General features: G+C 42.6%; 1 protein-coding gene across 4 annotated transcripts in view; it reads right to left on the bottom strand.

Annotated features, from left to right (window-relative positions):
* Positions 1-3,535: 3,535 nt before the first annotated feature.
* MOB3C (MOB kinase activator 3C) overlaps positions 3,536-23,301 on the bottom strand; it is a 33,439-nt gene continuing 13,673 nt past the window's right edge. For 2 of the 4 annotated variants that reach the window (XM_053392548.1, XM_053392549.1), the window contains exons 2-4: positions 19,633-20,134; positions 11,841-12,043; positions 3,608-5,269 (exon numbers count right to left, since the gene is read on the bottom strand). In XM_053392548.1, coding sequence (XP_053248523.1) covers positions 5,240-5,269; positions 11,841-12,043; positions 19,633-20,050 — 651 coding nt within the window. In that variant the 5' untranslated portion in view covers positions 20,051-20,134 and the 3' untranslated portion in view covers positions 3,608-5,239. Of the gene's footprint in view, positions 5,270-11,840; positions 12,044-13,736; positions 13,792-19,632; positions 20,135-23,301 lie in introns of those variants that run through there. The other 2 variants (XM_053392547.1, XM_053392550.1) reach the window with 2 other exon arrangements.

Genomic DNA, 23,301 nt, shown 5'->3' with positions numbered 1-23,301 from the left:
AGAACCCCAACGTCTACTAATGGGAGAGTCACCCATCACAAAATAGGGAGTGGGGTCACCTGGAAAATCGGGTAGCTTAGTGGCTAGAGCCAATTACTTTCATGAGACAAACACTGGAACGGCCTACATCTGAGTTGCTATAGATAGGAGAGTCTAACAGCCTACATTGCAGGCTAAAGAGTATTTTGTTGCTGCTGTTACTAGACCACTGGGAGTCCAGATCCCTTGCTCATCTACTTCAAATCATCCAGCAATCTACAAGCAGATTCTTTTTATCTTCTATTCATGCTACCTGTTGCAGGGATAGGGAGCCTGTGGTTCTCCAAATGTTGCTGGGGGTCTGACTCCCATCAATCCCAGTCAGCATACCCAAGTGTCAGAGATAATGGGAATTGTAGTTGTGGTCAGGGTGTGTGGGTGATGTTTCTATGGAGACCTACAAACCAAGTCAGAACTTTTCCAGTTGCTCAAATAGAAGCTTCCTTGCTTAAAATCTACATGTCAGCTTTCCCCTTTGCATCAAAGCACTTCTGTCAAGATACACACAGAAATTAATAACACTATATTATCTGTAGTTGCTGATAAATGGTGCAAGAAAAATGATCGTATCAGCATCCAAGCCTCATAAACAAAGTCTCAGTGGGAAGGCATAGAACATGAATAGGGAAAAATGGTTCCCAATCAATATAACCATAGACGTCCAATGCAATTTAGGATGACACATTTTGAGTTAAGGGCTGAGTCAATTATGCTGAAACATGTCTGTACCAAGGGAAAGTATGATACGTTTTCAAAAAAAGCATTTCGCTTTTCTCCCACTGACATTGATAAACTGACTTATGGAATGGTAGAGCTGGAAAAACCAGGAAGTCAGGTAATCTACCTTGTTTATAATGAATCAGAATTGTCCTCCTACAGCAACACCCAGGTCTAGTAGTTTAGTTCATCCAATGTGAATACCTTTGGATTGCTGTAACTAGGTCATAAAACACTAACGGTTAAAGTCAGGGTTCTGTAAAACACACTCACACAACACTGTTGTTGTCTACACATTGCTGGCTTAAAATGCAGTTAGGTCATTCTTTTCCCTAACTTGGATTGAAGGTGGTTTTGGGTAAAACACATCAAACCACACTATTCCACAAGAAACAACAGGGCAGATACAATCAATGGAGGCTGGTCCACTAGGGCATAGTCATGACAAGAAATGTTTTTTAAAATCCCCCACAAAATCTCAAAGCTACACACTATTTATTGTGCCACACACATTTTATAATTCTATTTGAGCTCAGAGAAGTTCTGCAAACATTTCTGTCAATCTTCTGTTCTCTGGTCAATCAGCTCTCTTCACAGCCAATCCTAATCCCAAAGTATACTAAGACAAAGAGGTTCCTTCCAAGTGTCTCTAAGCAGAAAAAGCCATATGACTGACTGGGCTGCCAGAAAGTCAAGCCCAGTAGGAAAACTCTTACTCTAGCTGTTCTTTGGAGGCCTGTCCAGCACAGCTACTTTAGCAGGTATGGGAAGAGTCAGGACTGTTTAAAAAACAGTCCACTGTAGTAGCATCAGTCCATCAGAAGCATGTGTTAGTTCTGAGAATGATCAGAGCTGTTTCTCTGAAGGTCAGAGAAGCAACATGGAGTGTTTTCTACTTTGAGGAGCTTTTTTCATTTCATATTTCTTTTGTGACCCTACTAGAGAAAGAGCAAGCAAGCGAGAGTGATTCTCTTCCTGTAATAAAGGTAAAGGGACCCCGACTGTTAGGTCCAGTAGCGGACGACTCTGGGGTTGTGGCACTCATCTCACTTTACTGGCCAAGGGAGCCGGCGTACAGCTTCCAGGTCATGTGGCCAGCATGACTAAGCCGCTTCTGGCGAACCAGAGCAGCACACGGAAACGCCGTTTACCTTCCCGCTGGAGCGGTACCTATTTATCTACTTCACTTTGACGTGCTTTCAAACTGCTAGATTTGCAGGAGCAGGGACCGAGTAACAGGAGCTCACCCCATTGCAGGGATTCGAACTGCCTACCTTCTGATCAGCAAGCCCTAGGTTTAGACCACAGTGCCACCCGTGTCCTCTTCCTGTAATAAGTATCTGTTAATTGGGAGAAGAGTTGGTGGGTTGTGTATGTGTTGCAGCAAACTCTGTATTAACAATTTCCCTGTTTGAAACAAACCACTGATCAACTCAGATTTCAACAGGTGTGGCAAGTCCACAGCCTATAGGCTGGCTCAGACCTGCCAAGCGCCCTCAAATTGCCCACTAATGCCCCAGCCAAGTGGGTATCTTCCAAAGGAGTGGTCCTTCCTGTTTCCTGAGCAACCATATATTAGGCATGCAAGAGGAAGAAGAGGTGCCTTTGAAAGGTCAGGAAGAGGCACTGTTGGAAAGCATCTCACTTCTTGCTGTAGGGAAAAAGAGTGTCCCCCTCCTCACCACAGTGCTGCAGTTGGTGGTGGTAAGCTCTGTCTTACTGAAATACCTTTCTCAGCATTTGAGAGAGAAAGTGAATGGTGCCTGGTGAGCGTATTTCTTTGTAATCTAAATATGTTCTGTATATGTGGTGAGGGCACATGCATACACACGTAATATATGTTTGGCACACCCTCCACTGTCTTGTGGCCCTTGGTGAAGTGGCTGATTTCCAGTAATGCCATCATACTAATAACACCTTCAGGCTGAAAAAGAATAACAATCCCTGTCTATGGGAAATGACATTGTCAAGAGAAACCCATGATGCCATTTTGGGTGGCTTATCAAGAATCCTTAGCGAGGATCAGTGAATCCCTAGAGAACAGAAGATTTATGATTGCTTCAGAACATGTCTGCCGAAAGCATGTTGAAGGGTTGCACAACAAATAACTCAAACCACATTATCACTAGGCCAATCGGGTTATGTCAGTTTCAGCACAAATATTTTTAAGCATCTCAACGCTCTTGTGAAAGAAGGAAGGCTGAAATGCGGTCGACAAAAAAGCTGACAATGACCTTTGGGTGGTGAAGCTGTTGAAAAAATTAAAGCAAGGGAAAATACCAAAGAAATATGAATTATGAACTATTCCTATATGCTACTACAGCCGCAAGAATCATGTTAGCGCAAAATTGGAAAACGGAGGTTATACCAAACATAAGCGATTGGCAGGTCAAATTGACAAACTATGCCGAGCTTGCTAGAATAACGGGAAGAATAAGAGATCAAGATGAACAGAAATTTCATGACAATTGGGTTAAATATGGGACGTACATTGGAATCAAATTATAAAAGACACTGGCGGGACTGGAACAACTTCAACAGTAATGGGTTATTTCTTAGAAGAGACAAAATACGTGTTGACAGAATTTATTAGAGTCTTACCAAAGGAGGGGAGGGGAGTCCAAGGCTCGGCAGAGCCTAGAATTATACTTAGGATTTATGGATTTGTCATATTATGTGCAATCTTTATGTTGGATTTTGTATAGGTTTATATGTATATAGGTATAATATTAATATCAATAAAAATTTAATGGTTAAAAAAAGAAAAAGAAAAAAGAAATATGAATAAGAACATCTAACACTTTAGTTTTTCTTTTCTTAGCAGAAATTATTGTGGTAGCACTTGTATGCATTGGTCTTTATCTCCTTGCATCTCTTTCTTTTCTTATTGGGAGAAGACACATATAAGATACAGGTTTTTCATGACACAAATAAGTAATGATTTTCTTTATCTGCTTGCTTACCTGGAGAAAATATAGCATAAGAATTTTAAATGTCACAAATAAGTGCTGTCAGTTCAAAAAAAAATCTGTGCAATTTTAATACTTTAAACTTCACTGACAGAAAAAGTAGGACAACCCAAGATATAAATATTGTTGTAGAAAGTATAAAATCTTGACTAATAAAACTCATCGATGCATGTGGCTCAGGTCACTTAAGGAAAAAAGTAAAGAAAAAATATTGTTCCCTCCCTTCTCAAAGGAAGAGAGTAGCAGTCAATGGGGAAATGATCACTGGGTTTTATGGGGAAGGAAGACTCATGGCTCAGTGGTAGACCACACATTTTGAATGTAGGAAAATCCCAGGTTCAATTCTTGGCACCTCCAGTTAAATAGCACAGCTCTATACATGCTTATTCAGAAATAATGCCCCCTGTGTTCAAGGGGGGCTATCTTCTAGAAAGTGCGTTTAGGGTTGCAGCTAAAGTATCATAAATAGCTGTTGAGTCACCACCAGATGGGGTAGGGAGTCTTGGGCTAGAGGAACCATTAATTTGACTCCTTCTAAAGCGTCTGTATTTTCTATAGTTAAAAAAAATGCATCAAAGTTCCTCAAAAGGACAAGATCTGCATGCTCCATAACTTCAATTCTCTTTAGCAACTGTTGATTGTTTTATGGCACTGATTCCATTTCTGGGATTGGTATCAGTCTTCATAGGGCTTGTGTTTTCCCCTCAGCACACACAGTGGCTCATTTACGTGTGAAACCTGAAGAGATGTGTTCTGCTGGCACCTTACTGAGATGCTCCTGCCTTCTGTTTTTGATGTACAGGACTGCAAATATTTGCATGTGGGCTGTTGTGTGGATGCTCTGCAAGCTGAGGAAAAACTGAAGCAAATAGTTGCTTCATTCCACTCTGTTCTAATACTAATATTATTTTCTACAAATGACATCTTACTGGGGGGAAATGTTCTTCCAATCCAGCATTCCTAGTGGTCTGGTATCTTCCTAGCATCTCTGGTTCTCCTGACGAAAGCATATAGAGAGAGGAATAATCAGTAGCTCATTAAAAATAATAATGGAGGAGGGTAGGGTGATAGTGAACCATTTTCCCCCAATACAGTACAAGGCAGGGCATGTTGCTTGTGAACTTTCTTCACTTTGATAGACTAAAGGGGATGAAAGTAGTCTTCTGTGTGGAATACATTCATCATTTTTCTTCGGGTCTCGGCGGAGGAATTCTCAGGTTATTTCCCCCTTTGCGCTTCAAAAAAGTGTGAAACAACTTAGGAGGAGGTGGGTCTCTGGAGGACAAAATGAAAACAAAATGACACACAGCTACAGCCACTAGGGCAGAGTAGAAGAGACAGGAACACAATGTTATTGGGTCCATATGTCTACTGGACGTACTGGGGTCCACTATCTCCAAACGTTTCAGTCCCTGGAACACAAAGTTCCTCATATTCCCAGCAGTAGTCGTTCAGATCACCGTGTGAGGCCCTCATGAGGACAGTATGTCCGTTCAAATGATGTCCGAATGATCTTAATGGCAAATCCTTTCTGTCATTTCTTTCTGTGAGGGGAAAAAGAAAAGAAATGTAATTTTTTTTAAAGAAGAAGTCTGTGTCCACAAAACCTTTAGGAAAACAACTGTATGATTCAACAAGGTATACAAAGGACCTTGAATCTCTCATAGGGTTGGGACCTTTGAAAGTGATTACGGATGGTCTAGCCACTCATCCCATCAGTGACGCAGAATGGGTACGGTATCAAGAGGCTTTCTGTTACCGTGTTATAATCCAGGGTATTTAATCATTGCATACAAAAATGGAAAATAGCCTACTAATGCATAGTAATAGCTATATCCTTTTATTATTCTACACAGTAATTTTAGCTTTCATAGCAGATAGGACAAAAAAAATAAATATGTGGCAGGTGTTTTATACCATCTTCCAGGCAATAAGTATTAAAATTTATCTGAATAGGCTGCATTTCTCCAACCAAACAAAGAATCTGTTTTGTAGTCCAAATTTCTAGGGGTCCATTTGAAAAGCATGGTTGCTGGCACACTTTGCTGCCTATGGGAGCCTACTCCCACCCACACCCCCAAGATACTTTTTCCAAACTGAATCAATATTTATTTGGTCAGGCAGCTAGGCCTTCTCCCCAAAATATGTTTTGGGGATTCCAAAATGTGAACAGTCTATAAACATTATCAGTGGATGACCAACCCTACCACTGAGGGTCCCCTGTGCAGTAATTATGTATTACTTTTTAATACCCCTGAATTGTTCTAATTTCTAACTGGTATAAAACAGTGCCTCTGAGACTCAACCCACAAAGCACGTCTTAGGAGGATACCTTGCTCAACGGTATTAAAAGCTGCCAACAGAATAAGAAGCAAGAGCAGACTCACAGCCCCCTGCTCTGCATTTTCTCAATGCAGGTGATCTATTAGCCAAAGCTAATTCAGTCTCAAAATCACGGCTGAACCCGGAGTCCGTACCCTTTAAGAACTGTTGCAACTGCTCTGCCACCACATTCTCTACTACCATACTCAAGATAAACGGACAGCAGTTATTGCCAACTGCAGGGTCCCAAGGTGGGAAGTCAACACACTGCTGTTAAGGACAGCCTATGCGGCTTTAGCATATAGCATGAATTAGATGCAAAGGTTCCCTTCCCCCAACACTGTTCCTTTGATAGAAGGACTCTTTTCGTATCCCCATACTGCACATAGGAGGGTAAGGGACTTGCCCTTCACCACCTAAATAAATTCATGATTTCAACCAATGCACAATATTCCAGACTGATTAAATTAAATTAGTTTGATCTGATGGATGTTTGCAATATTTCATTGAATGTGTCAGTTAATCCAGGGGAAATATATGACTCAAGACTCTGGATTAATCTGTTGCATAAAAAATAAAATAAAATAAATCCCCCTTCACTTATTTCACAATAAACTCTTAACGTTTTGTAAGAAATCTGAGACAATGCAGTGATTTTTTTTTTCTTGGTAGACATTATTACATTTCTAAATTGATTTCAACTTAAAACAGCCTAAAGCGTTTAGGTTTGAAAGAAATAAGATTCTGAAGCAAGACACAGGAAGCAAAAAATAGGACAGAATTTCAGTGTCTGTTTGAGTTGCCTTGGTGATAACCAAAAGGGTCAACAGAAGCTGATAATCCACAAAGGGTTGTGTTGGGTCTGAAAAGAATCCAATTTCGACATCTTCGCTGTTTTCCTTTAATACCATGAAGAAAGCATAGGTAACAAAAGGAAATATGCACAATATGTGTAAAAGGGAGTTAAAAACAACATCCTATCAAATATCACTTGGCAAGAAGAAAAGAGGTTGAACCGGTGAGTGACATTTACATATAAAAAGCTCCTGAGTTTGGATTTATATAGCCATGTGTTTTATGTGCAAAGTATTGAGGAGCATGGGAAGAAACGTCATTTGTGAATGACAATGGAGAGAATCTCTTTATGATACTGTTTATGAACAGTACAGTATTGAAAGAGAAGCTTACACAACTCAATGAAAGCTTATCATCTGATAATCACCAGGTGAACTGCTCATGTGAATTCACCAGACGCAAATCTATAGTAATAGAGGCACCAATATAAATGCATTATTGTGGCATGTGATCAGTCACTTGTCTAAATCAGGAGTGAGGAACCTTCAACCTCTTGGCCTGACAGGGGGTCAAATTTGGCTTGTAAGGTCATTTTTAAAGAAACCACACCCACCTGCCAATCAGCTGATTTCACTCCAAGGGTGGGTGACCTCAGTGGCTAGCAGGCTGGTAGCAGTTGATTCTCTTCCCTTTCTGGTAAATCATGCATGCAGCCAAAGCAGTAGGATTTAACTCCAGCTCATCAGCTGATGGGCAGGGGTTAAATCCTGCTCAGTTTGGCTGTGCATGCCTGTTTCATGTTGGGAACAGGTTCGCAGAGCCAAATCTCAGCGCGGGGCTCTTTGAAAGCCATTTTGCCAACAGCTTTTTAGACCTCCAGGTTTCAGTCCTGTTCCTGGGGCATCCATGGTCACGACAAACCAGTTTCCTGGGTTTTCTGCCATGCTCATAAACTGGCATTTTCTTTGTTGTCACAAACATTCCAAATGCCTGTGGAAGTGGGAATGAGCAAATCTGAACCTCATAGTCTTTGGGTTGCATTCGAGACTGCACAAGCAGAAGTCCAGATGTGCAATAGTGTTTCCCCCATGCTCCCACAAGACCCACTCCGGCGGGTCCCCCAACTCTCTGGTGCAGATTCTGAGCATGTGCATAGGACTGCAGGGGACAGGAGGGGGAAGTTCAATTGCACAAACAGAATTCTGCTGTGTGAGCGGAACAGTAGTGTTGGATACAACACTTTGAAAATACGTCAGACCATCTATGAATTGCCACAATAGAGTTAGTAAGGGCAGCAGGAGGGGTGGAGAGAGGACCAACCACATACGAAGAGGTGATGCCAGCTGGTGCCAAATAGATTCTTTTGAAGAAGGCTTCGATCTGAGGACAAAGGGTTAAGCCCTGGAAGCAGAAGCCCACAGCATGAGAAGCTGGAAAAGACAAGTCACTAACATCTTGAATGCACTTGGTTTGTATTAGTCCCATTCTAGCTAGTGGGCTTATTCTTGTTTTAAGCTAAATGAAAACTGAAAACATGTTCTATTATGTAACATTTGCCTGTGCAGTCCAAACATTCATGACCATCTTCAAGTTCTGAAGAATAACAAAAAAACAGAAACATCAATTCCAGGATTCTGTCTGCCTGGGGAACACAGTGAGAGTTTCTGCTTTTCCAATCAACATCTCTTAACACTTCTGTTAAAACAATATTTCCCACCCCCACAGCCTAGTCATTCCACCCACATATCTGAAAACTTAAAAAAATGAGTTGAAGTATATTATTTGCAAGTATTCATCTCCCACTCATTTTTTAGTGAGGAATATGTGTGAGTGAGTGTGTACGCATGCAGCTTTGTGTGTGTGTGTGTGTGTGTGTGTGTGTGTGGCAAAGACTAAATAATCTCCTAAACAAAAGCAACAGATTTGTGCCGAGGAAAGCAGGGGCATATCTAGGGGTTGGCTAGATTGGTCCCAACTAAGGGCGCAGGCCCGGCAGGGTGTGTGTGCGAAAATCATGCCTCTCTACTCTGGCTCAGAAGCAGCTGAATTTTCAGACTGGTTTTCACTTTAAACCAATAATAATTATTCAAGCAAATTATTGTTGTTGCTGTTGTTGTTTTTATTGGCTTAAAGTGAAAGCCAGTCTGAAAATTCAGTTGCTTCTGATGCTGCTTCATTTTCTACCTTTATTTTCACACTTCAGATTTCCAATTTCCCCACCTTTTGTTCACACTTTCTCCTACCTTCTGGGTACCACCTCCACATCAGCTTGTTTAAGTCCTTTAATTTTTCTTCCTGACACAAACAGTGACCCATCTCTACATCAGACAACATTCGTTATGCTGAGAAGGTCCCCACAGCAGCTCCTGTCTTTCCCAGAAATAATCCAAGGCTTTGCCAATGTTATTACTTGTTGCAACAAATCTGTTTTACCCTAGCAAAACAAATTATTGTTTCCTTAGGAGACACATCTCTAAAATTAGTCTCAGGCCAAGAGAGTAAAGCCATTCATTTTATACAACCAAGTAGAATGAAGGAAATTATCTAGAGGCTCAGTTCTGAAAAAGAAGCCCAGAATGTTTAATTTAAAGTATTCCAAAGCTGGTAAATTGATGGGGGAGAATCTAGCCATGAAACAAACACACACACACACAAACACACAGACAGGGGGAGAGAGAGAGAGAGAGATTTGAAGAGGTCACTTTATCTCAACTCTACTTTCCCTTCTGTGAAATGGAGAAATAATGACATAATTTGAGGTTATTACCAGCTGAATTGCATCTGTTATTTCCCCTTTCCTTAAAGAATGCATGACATGAGATATTGAGGGGAAAGGACTGCAGAGACATGGAGTCAGGTTGATGCCCAGATTCCAGAAGTCTTCCAATCTCTTGAAGTCTCACCTACCCTCTGGGATGTGGTGCTAGCATTTCATCCACAACCACCAAGGCCAGGAAGAATTTCGGATTTCAAAAAAAGGAAATATTTCATCTGCCTTTGTGAAATGCAGTGAAGTTTGATGCTAGAAACAAGGATTCACTTTTCTTCCTCTTATTCATAAGCTCGCCTGGTTCCTCAAGGTCATAAGAGGCCATAAGCTCTGTCTCCATGAAGCAATATCATTTAGAAATGTAGCTATGCCTATAGGTTTGTCAATTCAGAGAGCACCTGAAACCATAGTTAGGAAAACCATGGTTTGCACTACCATGGTTTATTATTGAGGATATTTCACCCCTCCCATTGCAAGAATCTGCTGATGTTTCAGAAAGGAGGGGGCGGATTTTGCTCATTACTTATTCCGCTCCAGCCTGACTTCAAAGGGGGAGTCTGAGTATTATCTGTGTGTGGATAAGGTCGCTGCAAAATGCAGCTGTAACACTCAGTGCAGTCCAGCGTCTCCATTTAGTCTGTAGTTAGTTTTGTATAGTAGCTGTAGAGAATAAAAGAAGTTATTCTACAGAAGCTGTCGTTTGTGTGGTTCATGCTCTGCTGTGCTCCGCTGACTACTGGAAGTGAGTTTGGTGCTCACAGCTCTGAGTTGTGAGTCCACAGCACTTAGACCTGCTTCCTGCGTGGAAGGTCTCTGGAAGTGCTTTCCAGCTCGCCTGGCCCAGTCGGGGCTGAAGAGGTTGAGCCCAGTCGGTGGCACTGGCTCAAAGGCGAAGCTGACAATTATTCTGGTTTACATTCCTGACTTAGTGATGATATGTAGCCTTTAGTACATTTCATGTCAATACCATATTGGATGGTTACTTGTTAGTTGAGGACATTTCAGTATCCTTGCTCACTAGCATACATAATAATGTAATCATGACTCATGACAGAGGGGAAATGATTTTTTGTGATTGTGTTACACAACTGTGATAGCTCAGCTGGTAGAGCATGAGACTCTTAATCTCAGGGTTTTTAGTTTGAGCCCTACATTGGGAAAAAGCTTCCTGCATTGCAGAGGGTTGGACTAGATGACTCTTGTGGTCCCTTCCAACTCTACAATTCTAGGATTCTATCAATTTCATAGTGAATGTGTTAGACAGACAATGCTTGCTGCACATGGATCACTTTGAAAGTGGGAATCAGCTGTGCATCTTATAATATCCCAGTACTAGAAATTAAGATAAAACCATATGTTCTTTCTAGAATATATGGTTGGAAAAGACAGTACAAGGTCAGAGGCATATAAATTCACACTTGGAAACATGGCCAGCAAGCAACACTAACTGGGAGTTATTGTCACTCTGCAAGGACAATTGGGGAGAAACTTCCTCTTTATTATGTCTTAAGGGAAGCAGCAGGAAGGAGGGAAGTGGATTAGAATCGATTTTTTTTTGTTCTTTTCAGCCTCTTCGGCTTCCTGATCTCTAATTACCTTTTAGGGTCAGCTGAAATATAGCTGCTCTTATGGATGTGAAACATTGTACCCATTCTCTCATCTGTTAAGAAGTGACTAATTTTGACTATATTGCCAAAGTTTAGAGAGATCAGGATTTCAGTTGTAACACTCATGGGGCTTGTGCACACTATTTATTGTTGTAGGTTACAACAATTAAAACACACCATTAAAAACAGTTCAAAACGCTAATCATTGTCATCAGTTCATCCATCCTAGCTGATTCTTAAATGGAGCCTTCTAAGAATAATTACTAGACAGTGAAAAATTTGTGTTTATAGTGTGAAATAGTTGATGTGATGCACATAAGCATATGACATTCTTCTTAATGTTGCCTGGCCAGCACTCTGCTCTGAACTCTGTTTAAAAAAACAACAGGGCATTCTCCTGACAGCTGGGAATCTCTTTCAAGCCTTTGGAATGTGATCTCCATAAGAACTTGGAGATGCTGACAGCCCTCCTGGTGACCTAAAGTAGCGCTAACGTGTAGTTTGAAGTGCAAACTTAAAGAGTTTTTGGAATACTTTAAGTCTCCAGTGCTCTTCCCTCGACCAAAAGGTGTCCCTGCCAAACAGAAGCAGGGTGCATAATAACAATACCTATGTTCTTACCAGAGGCTCTAATTCCCTTTGGTCGACCAAACTGAACTCGCTGATAAAGTAGTAAAAGTGCTTGTAGCAGGTGTTGACGTGAGCTTCGGCACCCATGCTGATGATGCTGTCAAAATGGTGGATGTAGACATGGACAAAGACTCTGAAGAGGCGGGTGAGGATCTTGGTGCAGACCTGCTGGAAGTTCTTGGGGAAAGGAACACCTGCAAGACACAAGGGGGGTGGGGTGGGGAGTGTTTAGAGCTTTCAACACTTCTGTGGGACATTAGGCTCTATTTAGGGCCTTGCATTTGTGCATCCTTCCTTTTATTCTTATTTATTTATTTATTTTTACATTTAGGCCTCAAGGTGCTCAAGGCAGCATGCATGATTATCCCCCTCCCCATTTAACCTCACAACAGACCCGTGAGGTAGGCTAGGCTGAGAGATGATGACTGGCATAAGGTCATCCAATGCACTTCATGGCTGAGTGGGGGGTTTGAACCCTAGTCTCCCAGGTCCTAGTCCAACACTCTAACCACTCCAACACCCTGGCTTTCTCAAGGACAACAGCTATTGTGTTCTGGTGTGCACAACAGGGGTAGCTCAGTGGTAGCCCTCCAGATATTGGTAGACTACAGCTCCCTTCATTCCTGGCCATTGGTCATGCTGGCTGGGGCTGACGGGAGCTACAATCCAACAGTATCTGGAAACTACCATGTTGGCTACCCCTGGGAGGTAGCATGGCCCAGAGATGATTCCTCAAATAGTACAGATATAACTGATTTGGTTTGTTACCCACTTCCCTAAATTCCCTGGTACAGGCACATGTTTGTAGTTTTTCAATTCTGAAAAAATATATTATACAGTGGTACCTCTGGTTACAAACGCTTCGGGTTACAAACACTTTGGGTTACAAACTCTGCTAACCTGGAAGTAGAGGGACACGGGTGGCGCTGCGGGTTAAACCACAGAGCCTAGGACTTGCCGATCAGAAGGTCGCCGGTTCTAATCCCCGCAATGGGGTGAGCTCCCGTTGCGCGGTCCCTGCTCCTGCCAACCTAGCAGTTTGAAAGCACGTCAAAGTGCAAGTAGATAAATAGGGACCGCTCCGGCGGGAAGGTAAACGGCGTTTCCATGTGCTGCTCTGGTTCACCAGAAGCGGCTTAGTCATGCTGGCCACATGACCCGGAAGCTGTACGCCGGCTCCCTCAGCCAATAAAGCGAGATGAGCGCCGCAACCCCAGAGTCGGTCACGACTGGACCCAATGGTCAGGGGTCCCTTTACCTTTACCTTAACCTGGAAGTAGTACCTCAGGTTGAGTACTTTGCCCTAGGATGAGAGTGGAAATCGTGCGGCGGCGGTGCGGCGGCAGCAGGAGGCCCCATTAACGAAAGCGCGCCTCAGGATAAGAACAGTTTCAGGTTAAGAACAGACCTCCAGAACAAATTAAGTTCGTAACCTGAGGTACCAATTTATAGGGCTTCAAAAACATCAGTAAGTGGTCCACCAAGACCCACAGCAATTTTATAGTGGTCCATAGAAGGGGACAAGGGGAGTTTGGAAACCGCTGCTTGAGTGTTTACTGAATACATGAAACCACACTAGACCTGCAGGGGGAGCTAGAGGATATTCTTAGCACTGAATGGAGCGGCACTCTGTTACCACTCTCATAAAAACAACTATGGTATATACAACTTGATCACAGTAATGGGAAACAGATGAAACAGCCCCCTAAATGATCCACCACATGTGTTCCATTGCCATGCACACTGCACAGATGAAAAGAGGAATAACCACAAACAATTAAGGGGTCTGGCAGTTACATTTTATTTTCAAGCGGGTATCAGCTCGTCCGTGTTTCCCACAAATGCATTCCAGAGTCTGAAGACAAGCCTAATGAACCAATTATGTACCTGATTTTAATGAAGTCTGGAGTTGCTGGCAGGATTCATAGACACAAAGTTGCACCTGCAATAAGACATGCAGGTTTCAGATGCGCTAATGACTGGGAAGTCAACAAGTGCTGTTGTCATGCTGTCTGGAGCTTAAAAGCTCTTTTTGCTGTGACTTGTAGAGTGGAAATAACTTCAGCAGAATCACAGAATCACAGAACTACAAAAACCTTGAGACGGCTGCTCCAGGACACTCAGGGATTGTTCTTCCTCTTGAGAGTACAAATTGAAAGCACTTTGAATTAAAAGTGGAGAGTGCAAATGCTCATTTAAAGAATCAGAAAGGCTTCTTTTCATGCATCCACAGACCTCTTGTGAAAGATGGAAAGCAGTCATTCTGATGCTCTAGTTGCCATGAAAAACGTCTAGTCAGGCTCTGTTGGAGTCCAGACAGTTTTCACATGTGCATACGCTGCTATAGGCACTAGATTTGAATACCAGACTAGTCTTGTCAAATTGTGGGCTCATAAAGTCCATATTACATCCTGGGGGATCAGTTTTTGGACAGTGTCTCTTTAAAATAGGCACACGCTCCCCACATGCTTGTGCCACTGCTACATGGCCTGCAGTCCCCAGCTTGATTTCTCTTACACTGTACAGTGTAAAGATGAAATAACAGCTGAACAGCACTTTGTATGCTGAAAATACACTGATGTGAGTAGCAGTCTGGAGACCTGACTTCTCAATGCTGCATGTCACTGCCATGGGGAGGGGCAAGGCAGCTCTGGCCACCCTCCCCTGCTGACCGCTATTGATTAACTCCATAGCCCCAAATGAATGAATAATTATGCACAGTTGTGAAAAGTTATTCAAGTTTCAGAACTTTATAGTGAGCTTTGGTACATCATTCTAGACTTCTCTATTCCAGTGAGAGCCCTTTCTGCCGTACGTTGTGAACGCAAGAAGCAAACTGTCAACAGTAGACGAGCAGGCAGGAAGTGCCTGGCATGGTGGCTTGGATGCAGATAAAGGCTTCCCTCGAGCCAGGAAGTGTGGTGGAAATCTGATAAGCAAGACATCCTTTTTGATGTATGATGGTTCAAACCTCTTGCTGGCTTGCTGGTCACCCACAACCATTCTGCTCAGGAAATGCAGCTAGTGGTTGACCAGCAAACTCCAGCTTCACCTGGAAGTTAATAGGTTTTCTAGATCCTGCCACCTGGTTGTTTGGCTAGATGTCATACTGAGATTGTGTTTTGGGGCAATGATTTCCATCATGAAATGAAGTTTCCCATAAGGGCAAAAAATATATTTTTTTTAAACTTGTTGAATTTCCTGCGGTGGTCCATCTAGCCCAGCACTCTGTTCTCCCAGTGGACAGCCAGATGCCCGTGAGTAACCTGCAAGCACAGGTACACTCTCTCTTCCTGTGGTTTCCATCACCTGGCTATTCAGAAGCATTACTGCCTCCTACCAGTGAGGCAGAGAATAGTCATTATGGCCTAGTAGCCACTGAGAACCTTATTCTCTGCGAAAGCCGGTTCTGTCTCACTGTCTCACTGTCAATCAGATTTTGTATACTTTTTTTAAAGCACCTGCAAAGAAAGATGATAGTTGCATGATTGTGCCTACAGTAGGGAGCAATGCCTCCATCATATCATATCTGAAAGAAACTATTGTCCGTCTACCACCACGTTTGCACATGGAACAGGGTAACAGAATGGTACTGGTTGGAAGGGGAGTTCTCTTTTGGAGACAGATGCTTTCACACAGCATCACTTAACCCAACAAGGAAATAATGAGAAGTAGTGTATTAATGCATTATAAATGAGAGGCATTAAGAGCAAATAAATTACAGGACAGAATGTTAAAGGATTTGTCTCTCCAAGCCAAGATTTTGTCCCCCCGATGCGTTCAAATGAAGCCTGGTAATGGGATTCCTTGTTATTAATCACTACAAAGTAATTGTAGGAATTAGCAATTATCCAAAACAACGGCACATATACAGTGATTTTTTTTCCAAACCCCATGAGACATGGGCATTGTTAACAGCCTCTCTTTATGAATGTGTGTGTGTTTTAAACCAGCACTTAATGGGAATGGTACAAGAACAGCTGCACATTGTTGCACGGCATTAATTCTGAAAGGAGACGGGGTGGCAATAACACAAGCAAGCCTTGACAAAACCAGCCAGCTGCAAAAACAACTAGAAACATGCTGTGTCAAAGTGGCTACAACGGGAGAACAACCCAAAAGGCATCATATTATCCTTCCCCCACACCACACACAAATCCTTTGCCTTCTTTGCAAAAGGGCCTCGGGGACTGAAAATGGAAACTGCAAATAGTCAACAGTACAATGCAATCCTAGGCAGGTGGATTCAAAAGTAAGGATGGTATTCAAATAAGTTTTACTCACAGTAAGTAAAGGTAAAGGGACCCCTGACCATTCGTGGACAACTCTGGGGTTGCGGCGCTCATCTTGCTTTACTGGCCGAGGGAGCAAGGACCGAACAACGGGAGCTCACCCTGCCGCAGGGATTTGAACTGCCGACCTTCTGATCGGGAAGCCCTAGGTTCTGTGCCACCCGCGTCCCTTACTCACGGTAGGCCCATTTAAGTGAATGAACATGACTAAGCTACGTAGGTCCATTAATTTCAATAGTATGGGATTCAACATCATGTTTCTGTGGAAACCATCACATAGTCACATCCCACAACGTGCAGGAGGATTACAACAATGCAAGTGAGCCCTGCACAGTTGCTTCATTTTAGGATGACCCATAGCAACACCTTGCTATTATTTGAAAAACGCCTGTTCCCACAGCTTGCAGCAAGCAGAGCAAAATTTCCCTACACTATCACTTCACCTTACAATGACCTTACAAAAACTAGATTAATAGTTCCACGGTAAGTTCAATGAACTTTCCTATTTATGTATTTATTCACTGCTTGCGTGTATATCCCATCTTTTTCTCTTTTTTTTTAAAAAAATAATATTTATTAAGGTTTTGGAAGATTACAAAATTGAAAAAAGGAAAAGAGAAAAAGTGCAAAAACACAGAAAAATAGAAACAATTAAGACAAAAAACAACAACAAATCAATCCTTCCATAACTTATCTTTCATTTGCTTACTTCCTTGACCTCCTCACACCTCCCTTTTTTGTATTCTAGTTCAGTTAGCTATTTCAGCAAATCCTTTCCCTCTTTATTTTTATCCTAATAATTTATCTTAATATAATGTAACTTACATTCTCACCAATTAACAATCTATTTTTTCTTAATCTTTTATAACATTTCTGCTAAAACTACGTAACTTCATTCCAACATCCTTCTAACATTCCTTAATTTTACAATGTTTCTGTAAATAAGCTTTAAATTTCTTCCAATCTTCTTCCACCGACTCTTCTCCCTGGTCTCGGATTCTGCCAGTCATTTCCGCCAGTTCCATGTAGTCCATCACCTTCATCTGCCATTCTTCCCGAGTGGGTAGATCTTGTGTCTTCCAATACTTTGCAATAAGTATTCTTGCTGCTGTTGTAGCATACATAAAAAAAGTTCTGTCCTTCTTTAACACCGATTGGCCGACCATGCCCAGGAGAAAGGCCTCTGGTTTCTTCAGAAAGGTATATTTAAATACCTTTTTCATTTCATTATAGATCATCTCCCAGAAAGTCTTAATCCTTGGGCACGTCCACCAAAGGTGAAAGAATGTACCTTCAGTCTCTTTACATTTCCAGCATTTATTATCAGGCACGTGATATATTTTTGCAAGCTTGACTGGTGTCATGTACCACCTGTAAATCATTTTCATTATATTCTCTCTTAGGGCATTGCATGCCATGAACTTCATACCTGTGGTCCATAACCGTTCCCAGTCAGCCATCATAATATTATGTCCAACATCTTGTGCCCATTTAATCATAGCTGATTTCACCGTTTCATCCTGAGTATTCCACTTCAACAGCAAGTTATACATTCTTGACAAGTTCTTAGTTTTGGGATCTAACAATTCTGTTTCCAATTTTGATTTTTCCACCTGGAAGCCAATTTTCTTGTCCAAATTGTAAGCCTCCATTATTTGATAATAATGAAGCCAGTCTCGCACTTTGTTTTTTAGTTTTTCAAAACTCTGCAGTTTTAATCTATCTCCCTCTTGTTCCAGAATTTCCCAATATTTCGGCCATTTGGCCTCCATACTGAGCTTTTTCTGAGCCTTCGCTTCCATCGGTGACAACCACCTTGGGGTTTTATTTTCAAGTAAGTCCTTGTATCTTGTCCAGACATTAAACAGTGCTTTCCTGACAATATGGTTTTTAAACGCTTTATGTGCTTTGACCTTATCATACCACAAATATGCATGCCACCCAAATACATTATTAAAACCTTCTAAGTCCAAAATGTCTGTGTTTTCAAGAAGCAGTCATTCTCTCAGCCAGCAAAAAGCAGCTGATTCATAATAAAGTTTAAGGTCTGGCAGGGCAAATCCACCTCTTTCTTTAGCATCAGTTAATATTTTAAATTTTATTCGGGGCTTCTTGCCGTGCCAGACAAATCTAGAAATATCTCTCTGCCACTTCTTGAAACAGTCCATTTTATCCAAAATTTGCAATGATTGAAACAAAAACAGCATTCTTAGCAATACATTCATTTTTATCACAGCAATTCGGCCTAGCAGTGATAACTTCAAATTCGACCATATTTCTAAATTATCCCATCTTTTTCTCCAAGGAACTCAAGGTGACATACATGGTACTCCCCCTCCTCATTTGATCCCCACAAGAACCCTGAAAGGTAGGCTTAGAGGCAGTGACTGGCCCAAGGCCATCCAATGAGCTTCCTGGCTGAGTGGAGATTTGAACCCTGGCCTCCGAGGTCCTACCAAATAAGTGAAGACAGGACTATAGCCTTAAGGGCAGTAGGGAGTGCAGTACAGGCTTTTGGTGGCAGCTGCAAGCCTTTCACCTGCCTTGTATCTTTAGAAAGAATTAATAGGGGCCCTGGCTCAATTGGCAGATCATATGCTTTGCGTGCAGAAGGCTCAATCTCTGGCATCTCCAGTTAAAAGGATCAGTTGCATATATGGGAAAGACTAGTAGGAGACAGTGTGGTGGGGACACCACTGCCCTTACCTGACCGCTGGTCAGTTGTGCTGGTCTGCTAGGAGGTAAAGGGGGAGGTGGCAGTTAAGGTCAGTGACTTGAGAACACACCAACAGAGCCAATCACACCAGTGCATTTGCACTGTGCCACTGACCTCACTGCTCCCTCTGCCCCTCCCTGTCCTGGTGAGCAGCAGCAATGTGACCAACCAGAGGCCAGATGAGCAGCAATGCCTGAGAGCCATGGCCAATTGGCAGTACAGTGGTACCTTGGTTTTCAAACTTAATCTGTTCCAGAAGTCCGTTCCAAAACCAAAGCGTTCCAAAGCCAAGGCGCACTTTCCCATAGAAAGTAATGCAAAATGGATTAATCCATTCCAGACTTTTAAAAACAACCCCTAAAACAGCAACTTAACATGAATTTTACTATTTAACGAGACCATTGATCCATAAATTGAAAGCAATAAACAATGTACTGCAGTCACACAATCAATCAATCAATCAGTAGCTGAACTGGGTTCCACACAGTCACAAAAACAAACAAAAAAGAGCCGCAAAAATGAAAACGCAAAATAAATAGAAAAAAACCAGACAGACCTCAGCTTAACACTCAAAATGGAAGTGTGGCACTCAAAATGGAGCACGCTCAGCTTCCGAAAAAAGTTTGCAAACCGGAACACTTACTTCCAGGTTTGCAGTCCTTGGGTTCCAAGCTGTTTCAGTACCAAGGCGTTTGAGAACCAAGGTACCACTGTATATTGAACTGGATGAACAAAGAGTCTGACCCTGAATATGCAGTACCCATTGCCTACTCACCTATCCTGGTAGGAAATATGTCCTCGTTATTAATTAAGGTCTCGATCCAGTCCATCAGCATGCACATATACTGGGGCGCCGACAGCTTGGTGGGCCTCTTGTAGCGGTAGTCATCCTGCCACCGGTACTCATACTTGAGGCCACCTGACATGATGGGGCAGCTCTTCTCGGTACAGAATTCTGACATGGTCCCATAGATGAGATTTATCCTGTTGAAGAAGTCCACAAGGTGCACCGCGATCCAGTCGTTGATGTTCTCGCCTGGGGGAAGCTGGACCACAGCTTTCAGGTCGAGTCCCGATTTCAGAGAGGCTTGAGCTTTCTTGTGCAGCTCAAAACGCTGGGTCCCCGGCTCAAATTTCTTCCGGGGACGGAAGGTTTTGTCTTTGTTGAAAACTTGCTTAAGGCACAAAGCCATTCTGAGCTGGAACCAGCCAGGGTGATGACAAGGAGGACCAGTCTTTCCAAAGGACAAAAATAAAAATAAAAATCAGGATGGTTCCTAAAAGATAAAATGTACACAAAGTATTTAAGTCAGTTGTTTTACAATGTACACCTTGGATACAGTGTCCCAAACTTACATTGTTCCAGGCACATTTTGCAATAGGGAATTTCATTAATGTAAGCAGTTTCTAAGCTCTGGGCACAGTACTGTGCCTAAGATTTCAGATTAAAACTGCAGAGTGGAAGAAAAGGAGGACCTTTTCCTGCCTCCCCACTTCCAGCTATTCTCTGAAGTCTGGAGAAGAGACCCACTTAGGGTGGGCAGGTGAAAGACTAGACCATGTGAAAAATGAACATAATATTTTAGCTGAAGTTCATTCATTTTCAGCTTTGTATTCTTGTTATAAAAAGTATGTACCCATAACCTAGGTTTAAGGTGCCATTTAGCTCCTAACATTCATAACTCAGTTTCTAACACTGCCTAGTTAGGTCAGGTCTTCAATTCAGGCAAAAACAACCACCACCAGATGCATTCCGGAATAAATTTGCATCCTCACAAAAATGACCTGTAGCATCTACACCAGGTTTCCAAAACCTTTATGGGCCTCTGGACACATTTGCAAACTGGATTATGGGTATCACACTCCCTCCCCCCCCCCCACACATTATGGGTATCACTCTCCCTCCCCCACACACAACAGCCAAGCCACTCAAAAGAACTATTCTATTTGATACAGCACACTGCTTCTTTCCAGCCTAATTTCAGTGTGTGCTCATGGACTGCACATTGGCAGCCCCTGGTCTACACAATCTCTCAGTGCCCACCATTTTGCCCATCTCTATCTCCCGTTTTCATCACTCTGAAAAAAAGGATTGGCAGAAGTGCTCTAGCCTGATGTAAAATCCTTCTAAAGGAATAATAAGGAAGGATGCCATATAGATAACTTGCGGTCAACCAAGGGCATTATTTATTTCATAAATGGTTTCCAATGAGGTATCAATTCACAATACGAATGTACATGCTTTATAACTCCGATGCTTGTTACACGATCAAGCCCCAGTGCTATTGGCAACTCAGGCCATCAAGCCAAGCAGGTTGCACAACACCATTCTTAGTGAGACTTTCTGAAACTGTGAAGATTAAAAAATAAATGAAAATTCCAGCCATAGAAATGGCAAGGCAAACGACCGCTCAAGGGGCTACTGATGGGGTCAACATAAATATTGCGATCCTTCTCATAAAATTCACACTTCTCCCAGATTCTCTGGGTTGTGTTTCTGAACCAAATATTTGCCCTGCCCCAGCCCTTGCCTCACCAGAAACGGAATCCTTACTCTTCAGTGATTTGTGCTCCATGATGATTAGAGAATGAAAACTGGAAAATGCTCTTATTATTTCTACGCCATTGCCAAGAAGTTCTTTTAAAGAAGAAAAGAATATCAAAGTGACACCTCAAGGCATATTCTAAAAATACATCTGTCCTTCTGGAGGGAAGCGGGTTGGGGGGCAGTTTCCTCAGCAGCTGTGCCATTTCCAGCCCTAGAAGAAAACATTCCTTTTGCTTTGTCACTGGTGTGGCCGTTCAGTCCACATCTACTGGGAATACAGATGTTTGGCAGTTCACATCATTTTGTGGCTCTTATTTCATAATGCTCCTTTTGCAGGATATTTAAAAAGACCCTGGGGCTTCAGCTTCAAGTTCAATGGTGTCCCAGGGGAGGAAGCAAAAAAGTTCTGAGCCATGGGAAGACTCCTAAGCATAAAGGCCAGCAGGCACTGCTTTTGTGCAGCTGCCATTCAGCTGTGAAGAAGCCACTACGCTTAGGCACACCACAGACTCCATGCTCAAAATGATGCAGTACATGCCTAATACTGGCAGCATTGCACAGTCATCTGGGGGAAAGGATCCATCTCTTCTTTAAAAATAAAAAATAAAAAAAATACAGTGGTACCTTGGTTGTCAAATGGCTTGGCTCCCAAACAAATTGGATCCTGAATGCCACAAACCCAGAAGTGAGTTAGCGAATCAGAAGCCGCATCTTAGTTTTCAAACAGTTCTGGGAGTCGAACAGACTCCCAGAATGGATTACGTTTGACAAGCAAGGTACCACTGTATTTGAGACAAGTATCTAAACACACAGAAGTTGAAACATACGCTCTGTGGGTTGTATCTAACAAAGCATTCCAGAGGTCTGTACTTAACCTGAAACTGTTCTTAACCTGAAGCATCACTTTAGCTAATGGGGCCTCCTGCTGCCGCGCCACAGGAGCAGGATTTCTGTTCTCATCCTGAAGCAAAGTTCTTAACCTGAAGCACTATTTCTGGGTTAGCGGAGTCTGTAACCTGAAGCGTATGTAATCAGAAGCGTATGTAACCTGAGGTACCACTGTACAACAGAACTTCCCCTCCCTTTTCCCTCTTCATGACACCACAGGTCCTCAAAGAAAGTACCACACGGGGCACGGAGGATGGAACTCGCTCCCACCAGAGGCTGTGATGGCCACCAACATGGATGGCTTTAACACAGAATTAGATAAAATCATGGAGGACAAGGCTACTGACTGAACCAGCAAGCTCTTCTTAAATCTGCTCTGGGGGTCCTCCTCAACCCTCCGGAGCAGATTTGGTGTGTGCAGAGGGCACACGGGGGAAGGAGAGCAATTTCCACTGCTCAATTGGATGCCATTCTGCTCATGCAATTACTTCATTGAATTCATCCCTATATAAAAGCCACCTTCCTGTAAGATCAAACCCATCTACAACAGACCGGAAAATTATTCCTTGTATCGGGGTTTAACCATTCAACTAGTGTCACACAGTTCTTTATAAAAACAACTACTGGGCTCCATTTTTCACCAGTGCCTTCAAAAGCATTTGAAGGTCTATGGAACACTGTCCATTTGACTAATAAAAGAACATTCCATAATTTCTCCCACCATTCTGGTTTCGGAGGTACCACCACGCAGGACTCCTCTTGTGATCATATGTTGACAACCATGTGCATTCTGTTAATCTTAAGGTAAAGGTAAAGGGACCCCTGACCATTAGGTCCAGTTGTGCCCGACTCTGGGGTTGCGCGCTCATCTCGCTCTATAGGCCGAGGGAGCCAGCGTTTGTCCGCAGACAGCTTCCGAGTCATGTGGCCAGCATGACTAAGCCGCTTCTGGCGAACCAGCGCAGCACACGGAAACGCCGTTTACCTTCCCGCCGGAGCAGTCCCTAT

The sequence above is a fragment of the Podarcis raffonei genome, chromosome 6 (assembly GCF_027172205.1).
Source record: "Podarcis raffonei isolate rPodRaf1 chromosome 6, rPodRaf1.pri, whole genome shotgun sequence".
Taxonomy (NCBI): domain Eukaryota; kingdom Metazoa; phylum Chordata; class Lepidosauria; order Squamata; family Lacertidae; genus Podarcis; species Podarcis raffonei.
This window is presented reverse-complemented; position numbering and strand designations above follow the sequence as displayed.